The following is a 15,539-nucleotide window of genomic DNA, read 5'->3' on the forward strand; positions in this document are numbered from 1 at the left end:
TAGTTGTGCGTTGGAGCAGTGTGGTCTTTGTCTTTGGCTTCACCATCACTAAATATCTTCTGTCATTAATTATCTAAGTTATATCATCAATAATTAATTAACCAATGCTCTGAAGTTTGGTAAACTCCTGACCAAAACACACAGGGGTTTATTTATATTTATGGACCAGATTAAACACGCAGCATTTGAATAAGAACTATATGAATATGTGAATATGTGAATATGTGAATATGTGAATATGTGAATATGTGAATATGTGAATATGTGAGTGTGGTTTACTTTACACTGAGGTCTAAAGATTAAAGATCAGATAAAACTAATAAGAGTTATCTCAGGCTGTGTTGAGTCTAAGTTTGATTAAGACAATCTGTGGTGTGTGTACATGAATGGGGAGGTCTGATGTTTGGAGGTCTGATGTTTGGAGGTCTGATGTTTGGAGGTCTGATGATTTGGAGGTCTGTTGTTTGGAGGTCTGATGATTTGGAGGTCTGATGTTTGGAGGTCTGATGTTTGGAGGTCTGATGATTTGGAGGTCTGATGATTTGGAGGTCTGATGTCCTTGGGGTGTCACGTCTGAAGAATCAGATGAGCTGAGATGGACAGTGGTTATGATCTAAACAGCTCTTGACTCAGGCATCATCAAACTGAAAGAACATTGTATCCTCCAAAGAGAAGAAGAAGACGGCGGGGCTCATGAGGTCTGAACAGCAGCACAGGTCACAGATTAAGGCTTGAGTTCACTTTAGTCCCGCTCAAAGCTCTGCACTTTCAGAGCCTCGTTTTCGGACCAGAGGAGACCTGCTGTTATTGTGTGTTATTTTGTTTTGAAGCTCTTTGTGACTTTGTGAAAATAAAATATTTGCACCAGGAGGAAAAAAACAAAATAAATAAATAAATAAATAAAACAACAACAAAACGACCTTTTAAGAGCATTTCCAGAGCGGTCACGCCCACGTTACAGCGCCGTACGTGCTCCAACAGCACCACCTGCAGGTCGAACAGGGAGGTTCAGCCGTGGGTCTGAACTGCCCTAAAAAAAAAAAAAAAAAAAAAAATTATAATTAACTGTATTCCACACTGTATTTTCACACTTTTGATAATGTTATAGTTACGGCCTCAGTGTATCTCTCAATACCAAAGTAAAACGTAAAAAGATCATAGTTTTGTTTTGGTTTAGTCTTTTATAATTTAGTTTAGTCTTGTAAAAGTTTATAATCCCACACATTTGACACTAGTGAATTAAAGCAGAGGAGCAAGAGCCAGAGGAGCAGAGAGCCAGAGGAGCAGAGAGCCAGAGGAGTAGAGAGCCAGAGGAGCAGAGAGACAGAGGAGCAGAGAGAGCCAGAGCAGAGAGAGCCAGAGGAGCAGAGAGCCAGAGGAGCAGAGAGCCAGAGGAGCAGAGAGACAGAGGAGTAGAGAGACAGAGGAGCAGAGAGAGGCAGAGCAGAGAGAGCCAGAGGAGCAGAGAGCCAGAGGAGCAGAGAGCCAGAGGAGCAGAGAGCCAGAGGAGCAGAGAGACAGAGGAGCAGAGAGACAGAGGAGCAGAGAGACAGAGGAGTAGAGCCAGAGGAGCAGAGAGAGACAGAGGAGCAGAGAGACAGAGGAGTAGAGAGACAGAGGAGTAGAGAGACAGAGGAGTAGAGAGACAGAGGAGTAGAGAGCCAGAGGAGCAGAGAGCCAGAGGAGCAGAGAGACAGAGGAGCAGAGAGACAGAGGAGTAGAGAGCCAGAGGAGCAGAGAGCCAGAGGAGCAGAGAGACAGAGGAGCAGAGAGACAGAGGAGTAGAGAGACAGAGGAGTAGAGAGACAGAGGAGCAGAGAGAGCCAGAGCAGAGAGAGCCAGAGGAGCAGAGAGCCAGAGGAGCAGAGAGCCAGAGGAGCAGAGAGACAGAGGAGCAGAGAGCCAGAGGAGCAGAGAGCCAGAGGAGCAGAGAGCCAGAGGAGCAGAGAGACAGAGGAGCAGAGAGACAGAGGAGCAGAGAGACAGAGGAGCAGAGAGACAGAGGAGTAGAGCCAGAGGAGCAGAGAGAGACAGAGGAGCAGAGAGACAGAGGAGTAGAGAGACAGAGGAGTAGAGAGCCAGAGGAGCAGAGAGCCAGAGGAGCAGAGAGACAGAGGAGCAGAGAGACAGAGGAGTAGAGAGCCAGAGGAGCAGAGAGCCAGAGGAGCAGAGAGACAGAGGAGCAGAGAGACAGAGGAGTAGAGAGACAGAGGAGTAGAGAGACAGAGGAGCAGAGAGAGCCAGAGCAGAGAGAGCCAGAGGAGCAGAGAGCCAGAGGAGCAGAGAGCCAGAGGAGCAGAGAGACAGAGGAGCAGAGAGCCAGAGGAGCAGAGAGCCAGAGGAGCAGAGAGACAGAGGAGCAGAGAGACAGAGGAGCAGAGAGACAGAGGAGCAGAGAGACAGAGGAGCAGAGAGACAGAGGAGTAGAGAGCCAGAGGAGCAGAGAGACAGAGGAGTAGAGAGCCAGAGGAGCAGAGAGCCAGAGGAGCAGAGACAGAGGAGTAGAGCCAGAGGAGCAGAGAGAGACAGAGGAGTAGAGAGACAGAGGAGCAGAGAGACAGAGGAGCAGAGCCAGAGGAGCAGAGAGACAGAGGAGCAGAGCCAGAGGAGCAGAGAGACAGAGGAGCAGATATAAACAACTACTTTTATTCAACAAGTTAGGTAAGACAGAGGGATAGACAGAGGGATGTAGGAGGTAAAGATGGTTTATTGGACTGGAACAAAGTGAAAACACGTCACATTCTTAAGCAGGAGCAAAGAGTCAAACTGCAGCTGTAATCAGAACACACTCTACAACAGATAAAACACTTCAAACACTTCAAAACACTGTCTCTGAAACACACCTGGGACAGACCAGGACACTCTGAACCAAGGAGTCAACTTAAGGCACAAAAGAAAAAAAACACAACAGAAGGTTTGGAATTACATCATCAGCATCAAAATGGAGACAGTAGTTCTGGTTGGGATCTGGTTTAGTCCCAAAATTAGGAATGGAGAAGAAAGTCCTTGATTAGTCCTGGTTTGGGGGACATGGTTTAGACCTGGTTTTAAATGTAATCCGAGTTTAGTCCCACACTTTGGAATGTATTTAAGAGTCCCAGTTTAATTATGGTTTAGACCCCAATATAGACCCGATTTAGTCCAGCTATGGGTCAGGACATGAGTTGGTTTAGTCCTGGTTAGGACCTTGAGGAGATTTGGTCCCGTCTTGTAGACCTCGTTAGACTTGGAATGTGGGTAAAAGTCTTGGTTTAGTTCTTAGCCCCTAGACCCTAATATAGACCTGATTTAGTCCCATTATGGACATGGTTTATTTAGACATTTGTTTAGACCCATGTTACTCCAGGTGTAGCTGGTTAATACCTCGTTTAGTCCTTGGTCTGGTTTAGTATTTTGTTTAGACCCTGTTTAGAACCTGGGTTGGTCCAGGATTAGCACCTAGATTAGACCTGATCGAGTCCTGTTATGAACCAGGTTTGTTTAGACTGATTTAGATCATACACTCTTTTAGTTCAGATTTAGACTTGGTTTAGTTCTGGTTTAGACCTGGTTTAGTCCCGCTTTAGTCCCGGTTTAGTCCCGGTTCAGTCCTGGTTTAGTTCTGATACAGACCTGGTCTAGTTTTGAGAAAACTAGTCAGCAACAGGTTTAAAAATAAAGCAAAAAAAAAAAACACCAAAAAAAACAAAAACCCAAACATTCACATTTGTTCAATGACACTTTAAAAATGAAACAAAAAGGCCACTCCTTTTGGTCACTCCAGTCACTAGGGGGAGACATTGCACCAGTCCTAAGTACAAAGAGTACAGAAGTTAAGGAAGGGCATCTGGAATAACAGCTGTGCTCTGACAACACTGTAATATAGAGGGCAGACTGATGTATTTGTAAAAGTGATTTGCACACATTTGAATCACAGAAAAGGAAAAAAACAGGAAATAAAATTAAGTTTGTTTGAAAGACTGAAATAAATTAGCATAATGATGATGATGAGGATGATAATAATAAAAATAATAACAATAACATCTTGTGGCTTTGTCATTAATTAAGTGCAAGGCAAAGTTCAAATCCTTTAGTGAACAATATTAAGATTTAGACACTTTTAAAGGCCCCGTATTACACAACATGGACTCTTTAACAGTGTCACCTCCTCAAAAACAGACCTGGAGTTGTATTTCGTTTCTTTCACACATGTTTGATTAACCCTGGATTATTAGCCTGTGAACTTCTCCTGAGCTCAAAATGCTCTGTTCCACCTTGTGCTGTCAGTGTTTTGTTTCATTCACACAAGTTTAACACACAAACACAACTCCAGGTCTGTTTGAGATGAGGAAACTGTATTAGAACAGATCATAAAACAGAGTAATATGGGCCTTAAAATGTGCTTCCATTGGGAATGTAAAGTTCAGTCTCTTGTTTAGATGCATCGTCTCCTTTGGTCCTTGTCTGAATAATTAAAAAAATGTCCCAACTTTTGTCAGTAATTAGTTTGGATTTAACACAGTTCTTAACAGTCTGGTTGTAGTGACAGAACACAATCCAAATGTTGTATGCTAAATGCCATAGTGTGGAACATTTCAGCCAAAGCGATTACATCACAGCGCACAGGGTTCAACTCCTGTTAATTCAGCCTTTTTATATGATGATCATTCTCCATTGGTCTTATAGAAAGTTTTACACTGGCATTGCTGCAGTGAAAGACTTTTGATCCCCCCCCCCCCCCCCCCCCCCCCCCAAAAAAAAATAAAAAAAATAAATCACAAGTTTTTATCTTAATCTCACAATATTTGAACTCTCGGTTTTGTTTTCTTGCACAGATTGGTCTGCCTTAAAGGGCCCATATTACACTGTTTTGTTATGTGTTCTAATGTTGTTTCCTTGTCACAAACAGACCTGGAGTTGTGTTTTGATTCATTCACACATTTAACACACAAACCCTGCAGATTTAGGCTGAGTTCTTCCATCAACCTTGAAACACTCCGTTCCACCTTGTGATGTCATGTGGTAATACAGGAAGTGCTCCACAGTGTTAGTAAACTCCATATATCTTCACTAAGGTGTGTGGAGTTTAAAAACTACCACTTCATGACATCACAAAGTGGGACAGAGCATTTTGAGCTTTGGAGATGTAGACAGACTAACAATGCAGGGTTAGTCAAACATGTGTGAATGAAACGAAACACAACTCCAGGTCTGTTTTTAAGGAGGTAACAACATTAAAACATGGCTTAAAACTCAAAAGAGTCCATTTAACATAATATAGCACCTTTAATACTCTTGTCTTTAAAATGGAACAAAAGTCATCGTGGTTCAAGTGCTTCTCTTCCAAACCTCAAAACAGAATCAACATTTCAAAAGTTGGTCCTCTTCATCCCACAGCACACATCAGTCGCTTTTAAAATACTGGGTTTGGTCACAAATTTCCCAGGGTCCAGATGTTGCTACTTGTAATTTTAGTTTATACAGGATTAGAAAAAGGTCCTGGTTTAGTCCCGGTTTAGTCCTGGTTTAGTCCCGGTTTAGTCCCGGTTTAGTCCCATACATTGCACTATAGAATAAAGTTCTTTTGGACCTGGTTTAGTCCTGGTTTAGTCCTGATTAGAACCTTGATAAGTCTTGTCCCAGGTGGTTTAGTCTTGGTTTTCAGTGTAATCCTGGTTTAGTACCACACAAGTGGAAATGTAAGTGAGAGTCCTGGCTTAGACCACATTTAGTCCTGCTTTAGACCCCAGTTTAGACCTGATTTAGTCCTGTTATGGACCCAGTTAGTTTAGACTTTGGTTCAGGTCCAGTTTTTCTTTCTGAGTTTTGTTGATTTAGACCTGGTTTGGGCCTGTTTTAGTCCTGATTTAGTTCTGTTTTAGCCCTGGTTTAGTTCCAATTGTACCTTCAGCCTCTTTCCCTCTCTCATTCTTCAGCGGTGCACAATACTGTTTAGAAATGTCCCAATTTTTTCAGGGTCTAGTTGCTGTGGCTCATCTGCCAGACTAAACAAATTCACATATTTCAGTAATATCTGTCTCGTTTTAGCAATCCTCTAGACCAGGCATGTCCAAACTATGGCCCAGGAGCCAAACGCGGCCCTAATTCTTCTTGAAAATGTACTTTGGATATAGCCGGTATCAAATATTTAGCATCCTTTTGAGGCTCTAAGCATGAGCACACATCTGGAGGCTGAGTCAGTTTTAAATGCACACATCTGAATGACTCTCTGTATTGACCATGAGTCTATGGCCCTCGATCGACCCTCTGCTTCATCTGTGTTTTCCCTTGAAAATTTGGACACCCCTGCTCTAGACTGTTCAGAAAGGACTCTCTCTGGTCTGAATGGTCACTACCTAAACTCCAGCACTTGCAGCCGATCATGAATCAGTGCTAGTGCAGCCTTTTCCTGAACTCTTGCAGTTTGAGTCCACCTGTATTCTCAATAAAAACACAAGTCCAAATCTAAAGTCCTTTTCAAAATATTTCACGTTTTCTCTCTCTTTCCCAACTTTTCAGGGTTCAGGTCTTGTGGCTTGTCTGTCAGTCAAAACAAAATCTGTTCATGATTTATAGCTCCAGATATTTGAGTCTCTCTCTCATTTTTAAGCAGCAACCTTCTATACTGTTTATACATGTCCCTGCTGTATTCGATAAAAACACAATTCCAAATCCCAGATCCAGTTCCTCTCCTGTTTTCAAGCGTTGATAGGTCTCCACCTGTCCTCCACACTGCTGCCGTAAGGTCCAGACACCACGTCATCCAGATAGGCCCCCGCCCCCTGTGCTCTGCCCACAGACGAGGCATCGATCTGGGTGGAAGAGTAGTACAGGCCCTGGTCTACAATGTCGCGTCTGTGGAATTGCGCGCCCACAGCGGGAGGCAGGTGCACATCGCTCTCCTCTGGCTCATCAATCTGGGACTTATACGAGAAGAGGATCTTTGGTTCAGAACTGTGGGACAAAGAAGGATAAAAATTGACAAGAAATATTACACTTGTTTTGGTCTTTTGACAAAAAATTTTTTTTATTAAATTTGAGTCAAGATTTAGTCAAACAATTTTTTTGGTGTGTAAAAGCCCTATATCAGATTTTTTTCCCCACGTATGTGAGTAAAACCCGTCTGGCCTCAGTACATATATATTGTATACGCAGCTCTTGAGGAGGTCAAAATAAGTCAAATTAGAAAACATTTGATTGTGCAACAATCATTGTGCCGTTAAAATACTAGTTGTTGTTGACATTACTGTCACTGTAAAGCTCCGCTCTGGTCTCTGAGAGTTGCAAAAAGTGCTTATAAATTCACCGTGGTGAATAATTAGGATCTCTGAATGCATAAAGTAAGTGAGGAATAAGTTTGGACCATTGCAAACAGTTTAAGGTTAACTAGTTCTATTTTTGACATTTTTAAGACAGAAACAATAGGAGCAGTAGTTGTATCCTTCGACAAAACCATAGATTATAAATGACTTAAACTTGTAATTGTGCCCCCAGATACAAGGTAAACATGTTCAAATAAAATATTACTTTTTCCAGTTCCAATGCTGAATGGTACCAAATCATGAATCAGTGCTAGTGCAGCCTCTGCAGCTCAGGGAGTGAATGCTGGAGGTTCTTTCACATGAGACCTGTCTATATACTGAGAATGAGACAAATGTGTATGTGTCTCTATTTGCAGGTTAAGGCTCTGGACACACAGGGTCTGTTGTGAACACAAGACCCTTTATTAAACTGTAAGAGGCAGGATACACACAGTCCCATTAAGGAGACTATAGAATTTTAAAAAACAAATTTTTTTTTAAACTTATTCTAAAAATAGAGGTTATGCAGATGACATCATAGCCTTTGGAACGTCATTGGTGACAAATGTATACGAGTGTCAATGTTTTCTCCTGAAAAAGCTCCAAACACTAAACTGAAAATGTGACACAGCCTTTGCAGTTTAAGAACAAATATAAAACTCTACAGCTCTGCTACATATTCAGTTTGTACCTGACTCTAAAACAAGAACATCAAGTTATCAGCAGAAAACCAGACAAGAGATAAACCACAGGGACTCTGCAGACGCACCACATTCATCAGATACACACTCTCACAGAAGAACTGAGCCTTTCTCTCCTTAAATAACATGGCTCTGCGTCTGTGTGTTGAGGACATTCATTCTTGTGGGGTGAAAACAACAAAATTTGACTAAAAAAGCTAAGAAACACATTTAGTTCGGCCTGTTGGAAAATTGAGGGGCATTTTTGAATAAAAAGACGTCAGTGCATAACCTCCAAGTAGGGGCATTTTTCTGTGTACCTGTATTTGTTAGAATAATCTTGTAAAATGTTAGTATTGTTTTTGGACTGACCCGAAGAATCCTTTGAGGAATGCGACATAAATGAGAGGAGCAAAAGCTGAGAAGTAGAGGAACGTGGTCAGGTCCACACAGCTGCACAGAGAGACACCATTAGAGATTAAAGCGTCTATGACAGGCTGCACCACTCATTTTACTAAAACACATTTAACATCATTACATTTAAGATGTTAATGAAAGATTTACAATATTATTGCCAGTTTGGCAACGTTTTCAGATTTTACTTCCTGGTCCTTCATGACATCACACTAGGAAATTCCATAAATGTTACCTAGCAACCATGTAGTGCACTGGGACAAAGCTCCTCTAATGTCACAGAGATTATTATTTGATAAATATAAGAAAATAGATTTATTTTGTTGAAATTATGTTTAAAGTGTCAGAAAAATGTGTTTGAGTAAATTATGCCAAACTGTTGGATAGACTTCTCCCAGCGTGATGTTGTCAAGGTTTCTTCTCAAACTGCTTCTTGGAGTAAAACTATAATTTATATTTACATCAGGTATTATCTCACCAAAAGTCTAAAATATAAAATCATAAAACACTGCCCTATGCACTTTAAATATCATTATTAAATATGATAAATAATAGAATGTAGAGTAAGTTTAAAGTCCAGACCAGAGTCCCTGGATGATCTCCGCACACAGCAGAGCACTGCCCACCCCCTGCACCAGGTTCAGGAGGGACAGGATCAGAGCGTACACGTAAAAACTCCGCCTAGCTGCAGAGATGACACATAAGAAGACACCAATATAAAAACTGTACATTTGAATGGTAAAACAGGTTTGTAAGTTTAAAGGTGCACTACGTAACTTTTCTAGTTGTCCACATTTCATGGAGATGCTTTACCTGGAATGTTCCACAGCATAGCATTATGACATATCTATTTTTCATTTATTCACTTGTATCGTTTTTGGTTTTATTGCTCAAAAATACAGTGGAAAAACACACATTGTTACTGTGAGCAGTGCCTCTTTGGGTTGGTTGTGCTAAATACTCATTTCCATGGAGATATATAAAATTAAAGCCATACTGTGAAACATTTCAGGCAAAGTTATAACAATTCCATAGACTTGAGCAGGAGGCAGACGCTCAAAGTTCCATAGTGCACCTTTAAAAACAAAACTAACCATGATTCAAACTGGATTAGTGCAGATCTACAATGCAATTTGTTTTACAAAAAAAAATAAAAAGGTGCACTTAAAAAGGTCAGATAATTTTAAAATAAGAAGAAGCGTGTTACTCACATGGCAGTGATATCCGTTCTCTGATTGGAGTTTTGGGCAGAATCACTATTAAAGAGTAAACCTAAAACCAAACATTTACTTTAATAACCCATTCATTTGCACTAGTTTGGCACTTTGTTACTGACCAGGAAGAAGAAGCAAGAGCTCGCCAACCAGAAGTGGCGTCCTCCATGTCCGTAGATGTTGAAGTCCTCAGCAGAGAGATGACTGTCGGGGTATAGGATTTCCAGAGTGCCCTGAAGGTAAGAGGGAAAAGGTCTCACAAACGAAATGTGTAAGGATTGACACGTCAGAGGAAAGACGGAAATGTGTGTTTCACATTTGACCCATCGTTCAGTGTCTCTGGGTTAAACCTGCATTTGACCCATCCTTCAGTGTCTCTGGATTTTAACCTTCTCACAATAGGCACATTTTCAGTTTCGCAGTTTTATAGGAATAAAAATAAATCAATAAAACTTTTTTTTTTTTTTATTCCGTTCAGAATTCATTAACATCAACATTAAGATACTGCATCCATTCAAATTGCAATTTTCTCACCTGTGTGATGGAATAGGCCAGAGCCAGGACTGCAGTGATGCCCAGAACACGCTTTATACTGGACTTACTCTCCAGATGACCTGAGCACAAAGACAGGGATAAACAAACACACACAGAGATTACCACACAAATACTGGCAACATAAAACAAAAAAATGACAATCTAATCTATAAGGTTTTTTTGGAAGGAATTTAAGTTTACCAAAAGCCAGTCCGAAGATGATGACACTGAGCTCAATGGCCAAAAGGAAGAAACGCGTGATCTCCCACAACACCTGAAAAAAAGAAAATATTAACTCTGTATATGTGGGGTTTGAATTGTTTCTGCTGCTACTTAGAGCAAACCCGGTACATCTGCAGCTTTGTGAACAAAATGTATAAAAATGAGTGTGTCTTGGCTCCAATGGCCTCAGCCAATTTCAGGTAGTTGGTGACATCACACCACCACTGCCCTGATTACAGCCAGGTGTTTCTGATTACAAACACCTGGCTGCGGAGCTTTAAGTGTGGATACCTATTAGACCAATGACACTGTTCACCTCTTGATGAATGTCGTTTGTTCAGTAACTTTTATTTATGCTCTGCCCCCACCGCAGGACGTGGAACAAAACTCTACCATGTGAACACATCAGTGCAGCCTCCAGGGACCAGACTGGAATGTGAGGAATGTCAGACATGTTTTCATCTTAAAGCATGAAAAGGACTGGACCAGGGACTGGACCAGGGACTGGACCAGGGACTGGACCAGGGACTGGACCAGGGACTGGACCAGGGACTGGACCAGGGACTGGACCAGGGACTGGACCAGGGACTGGACCAGGGACTGGACCAGGGACTGGACCAGGGACTGGACCAGGGACTGGACCAGGGACTGGACCAAGACTAATAGATATGGCTAAAAAACAAATGAGCTGAGAAAGAATATTTACTTGTGATACTTATAAATAATAAATGCGTTTTTTACCTTGTCGATGATGGTGGCTGCACTCGAGGCGCTGACCGTCATAGAAACTATAGCTCTGGTGATTCCCACTGCAGCTACTACAAAAACCTGGAAGACAAAATCATAGGTTTATATCACTAAAAATACAAAACACCTGTCCCTCTCCTCGGCATCCTCTGCTCCTCTCCTCGGCCAGGTCCCAATTTGACAAATGCACACTTCGAAGTATCCTTTGCAGTACCGTTCGAAGTACCTGGCTGATGAAGGAGACTCCTCCGCGTAGCCACCATCATGCTGAAATGGGACAGGCCTACGCCATGGCCAATCTCCATGAAAACGCAGGGCATATTTTCGGACGAAATGGTCAGGTGCATGAAATGGGACAGGCTTTGTCATGCCGGAAGTTACGTAAGTGCCCTTTAATGCACCAGACGAAGTGTGCATTTGTTGAATTGGGACATGGCCCTCTTCATCAGAATATATACTATAGTATATTTACCAGCAGGTAGAAAGTGATGAAGATGGGGCTGGAGGTGACACGGATCTTGGCTCGGGCCGAGGGCAGTTTCCACATCAGAAACATGAAGAATGCCACGTTTGGGACCAAGAGCAGCAGGTCCCAGTAACGAACTCTACAGACAGAGGGCAGTGTTGAGTTTGAGTTTGAATATGGAACAGAGTCTGTTAATAATTGGTCCACTCTTCCTTTCTCCTCAGTCACACATGCTGTGGGGAAGACTCACATGAGAATAGGGCTGTCAAAAGAATTGAAAATCAGATACTAATCGATACTTAATACTCATTGTTCACAGGTATCGATACTAAAAAGTCCCATTGACAGGACAGAAACAAACCTTTCCTGAATATCTTTAGAATAATATAGAGCTGTATCAGAACAAGTATGAGACACATAGACTAGTATACACCCATGGACCACTATGGAACCTACTGGACCACATGGGAATATAAAAGAAAGTACTACCATTTAATGTGGAAAATCATGTTATATTGTCAAAATAAAAAGCGCATTTCATTATCATTGTGGTATCGGAATCGGTATCAAGTCTACTCTTTAGTATCGAAATCAAGTTTGACATTTTAGTCTCATGACAACACTAGCAGACATTCCTTTCCTTGTCAGAGAGTATACCTTTACCTGGACTGTCCGATGTCCTCATAGAGCAGCTGGAGGCACTGGTGAGGTTTTGAGACATTGTCCGGCTGAGTAGGCAACACTGACGAGTTTGGTAACCACGGCAACGTGCTGCTGTTGTACTGACTGAATCTGACCACCGCTGTAACCGTGGGCAACATGGTTTCATCACCTGAGGGACATGATCAGTTTAGGATTTTTGAGAAAATTAAAGGGGCCCTGTGTAACTTTTATGGTGGAGGATGACAAATGCACTTATTTACATTAAAGGTCCTACATTATGCAAAATGTACTCTGAGCTTTAAGCAATGTTATAATGCTGTTACCTCATCAAAATCACACCTGGGGTTGTGTTTTGGTTCATTCACACATGTTTGAGTAACACTTTATTATTAGGCTGTCTACATCTCCAAAGCACAAAAAGCTCTCTTCCACCTTGTGATGTCATGAAACAGTAGTTTTCAGGTTAATAGCTTCTTTTACTTTTAGTTCACTAGAGATGGGCAAATCCATGGCTGAAATCATCACTGAATCTAGTGAAGATGTATGAAGTTTAAAACCACAGTGGAGCACTTCCTGTATTTCCACATGACATCACAAGATGGAACAGAGGGTTTTCAGTTTGAGGGAAGAACCTATAGTGTTTGTGTGTTAAACGTGTGTGGATGAAATGAAACACACTCCTGGTATGTTTGTGATGAGGAAACATCATTAGAACAGATCAGAAAAATAGCGTAATATGGGCCCTTTAAGATTTGCCTATAATGTATCACAGTAGAGTATTACATTTAACCATCTCCACAGAGACGGGCAAGCAATAATACACAATACCTTTTTTTTATAATAAAACATATGCACTTGAAAAAATGACTTAAGTTTACACACAATTTAATGGTTAACTATGGAACATTCCAGGCAAAACAATAACAACTCCATGAAGACAAGCAGGTCACAGACACACCAAATTACATAATGCACCATAGAAAATAAGTTTATCATTTCAAAGGCATTATAATTATCTTGAATCTTAGGTAATTTCTGATGAAAACTGCTGCAAACAAGTTTCTCAGAAATTACTAAGTCCTTCCAACTTCTGCAGTAACAGAAGTAATCCACCCTGTACAGTGAAGAGGTCAAGGAATAAATAGACAGATAAATAGATTGACAAATAGACAAAGAAAATGAGATAAATAGGCAGAAATAGACAGATAGATAGCTAGATCATGAAGGAAATTCAAAGTTGGGCAGCAGCAACACAGAAGATCTTTAAAGTGAACAGTCCATTCTCTGGCTCAGCTAGAGGGATGTGTTGGACACACATATGGCATGTGGGACAAATAACTTCCAAAGCCTGTCCTTGAATAAGTGTCTTATTTTGAAGTAAAATTTACATCCATAAGCTAGAGATGATTTAAATACAATATTTTACGATTAAGACCATTTTCAATTTGTTTTTTTAAAACAAAGAAGCAGTTAAGCTTCTGTTTATATAAATGTCACCTCTTGCAGTCACTTTGGCCAGTGTAGTCTCTTTTATAACTTTATGATACCAAAATGAACAACAGTCTCACTTTGTTCTGCCAGTATCGTCCAGTTGTTTTTAGACTGAGGCCACCACACTCTCTTGTTTTTATGGTAAACACTACAGAATTGTGGAAGGTTTGTGAATATGTCTGAACCAAGCAAAACTCGGATGTATAATTTAAAAAACGCGAACTATTTTAATAAACTTAAGACTGAAGTGGACTGGAGGTAGCGTTAGCCGTGAAATGCTAACAGTAGCCACCTGACCCTCGGCTTATCGAGTTATGTAATCAAAACGATCACTTTATTTAAACATGATCCAATCATAACCTGAATATTAACTACGTTTAATCAGTAAAACACCTTTATATGACAGATAATAAACAACGCGATGAATAAAAGCATGTTATTTACGTTAGCATAACACGACATTACGCGTGCAAAGGTTGTAAATGATGAGTATCATTTGATAAAATGTCAGATCTCACCTGTTCAGAGGAGCCGTGTTTAAAGAGCTTTAAAGGAGTCGAGTCACGGCTCGTTTAGACAAAGATTCGGCGCATCGCAGCACAAAAATGTCCTGTTCATGGTTTCGTTTTAGAGATTTCCCCGTGATCAGCTGACAACAAGCACACAGTCCCGCGAGACTTCACAGATCTCGCGGAACACAGACGAAATTAAAAAAATAAATAAATAAATAAAATTAAAGCCGCACGCGACGATAAAGGCCCTCACAACCCCTTGCCACAGCAAAGATTATTTATTTATTTATTTATTTATTTATTTATTTATTTATTTATTTATTTATTTATTTATTTATTTATTTACACAAGGGGACCTAATGATGGCACTTGAGCTCTCTTTTTCACGGGTGCCCTGTTTAAAATACAATACAAGCTGAAAAAAATGTCCATATAGAACTTTAAAATAGGTGCAGGTGTGTGTATAAAAATTTGTTACGAGATTATTAAATTGTGATTGTGTCATCAATGTATCGAGTTTTGCTTTTCCTTGGAGTGTATTCCATCTTTGTGAAGCAAATCAGCTAAAAAGCTTTCCCATCTCAGTTTTGGTGCAACCTTATGCAATCATGTGATCTGGTTATGATATCAATGATTAACAAACAGGTGAGGTATTCTGACAGCTTTTGAAGTAGTCCCTTATAAATTTCATACAGTGCTGTTTTCTGCTAAAAGAGAGTGATGGCTAATTCACTTTTTCATAGAGAATACAGTGATGAGTTTCAAACCCATCACCTGTAATGAAACAAAGGGCAGAGTGAAAGAGAGAATCTAACGGTTTCAAAGCAGAGGCCGAAGTCTGCATGTACACCACATCCTCATAATCGAGCACTGCTTACACCGCTCCTCACCCCAAAATCAGTGTCTCTATGTTACTACTCTGTTCATTGCAGTGAGACATTTCCTGGCAGCGCTCCTGGGCTCTACTGAGTTATCTTTCATTATTTTATCTCTGGGTCAAAATTAGAGCCCAGAGTTCTAATTGTTGGTCACTGACATGTCGTGTCGTGTTTACTACTTGATATTAGTGATTTTCCAACGAGATTTTAATTAGTCCCTCGCAGTGATGTTGTCCTGGGCTTGGGCCTAATTATAATAAATTTTAAAATCAAAATAAATCTACAAATGAATATAAATATCAATCCACATTTATTTGAGTAACTTTTTGAAGAAATTGTATTTTTCAGAAAGTACTTTTCTAGCACCATAAATCTACTACTTGAGTAATATATTGTACAATGTAACAGTACTATTACTTGAGTAAAAGTTGTGGTTCC

General features: G+C 40.7%; 1 protein-coding gene across 1 annotated transcript; it reads right to left on the reverse strand.

The window, feature by feature from the left end:
- Positions 1-2,689: 2,689 nt before the first annotated feature.
- On the reverse strand, positions 2,690-14,394 carry tpra1 (transmembrane protein, adipocyte asscociated 1). Its single transcript, XM_033967200.2, has 11 exons — positions 14,230-14,394; positions 12,221-12,389; positions 11,564-11,696; positions 11,086-11,172; positions 10,324-10,396; positions 10,123-10,202; positions 9,711-9,821; positions 9,586-9,646; positions 8,957-9,059; positions 8,333-8,413; positions 2,690-6,933 (listed from the first exon to the last, which is right to left on the reverse strand). Exons 2-11 carry the CDS (start codon positions 12,376-12,378, stop codon positions 6,678-6,680), a joined length of 1,143 nt encoding a protein of 380 aa, XP_033823091.1. The 5' UTR covers positions 12,379-12,389; positions 14,230-14,394; the 3' UTR covers positions 2,690-6,677.
- Between the last annotated feature and the right edge of the window lie 1,145 nt (positions 14,395-15,539).

The sequence above is a fragment of the Periophthalmus magnuspinnatus genome, chromosome 5 (genome assembly GCF_009829125.3).
Source record: "Periophthalmus magnuspinnatus isolate fPerMag1 chromosome 5, fPerMag1.2.pri, whole genome shotgun sequence".
Lineage (NCBI taxonomy): Eukaryota > Metazoa > Chordata > Actinopteri > Gobiiformes > Gobiidae > Periophthalmus > Periophthalmus magnuspinnatus.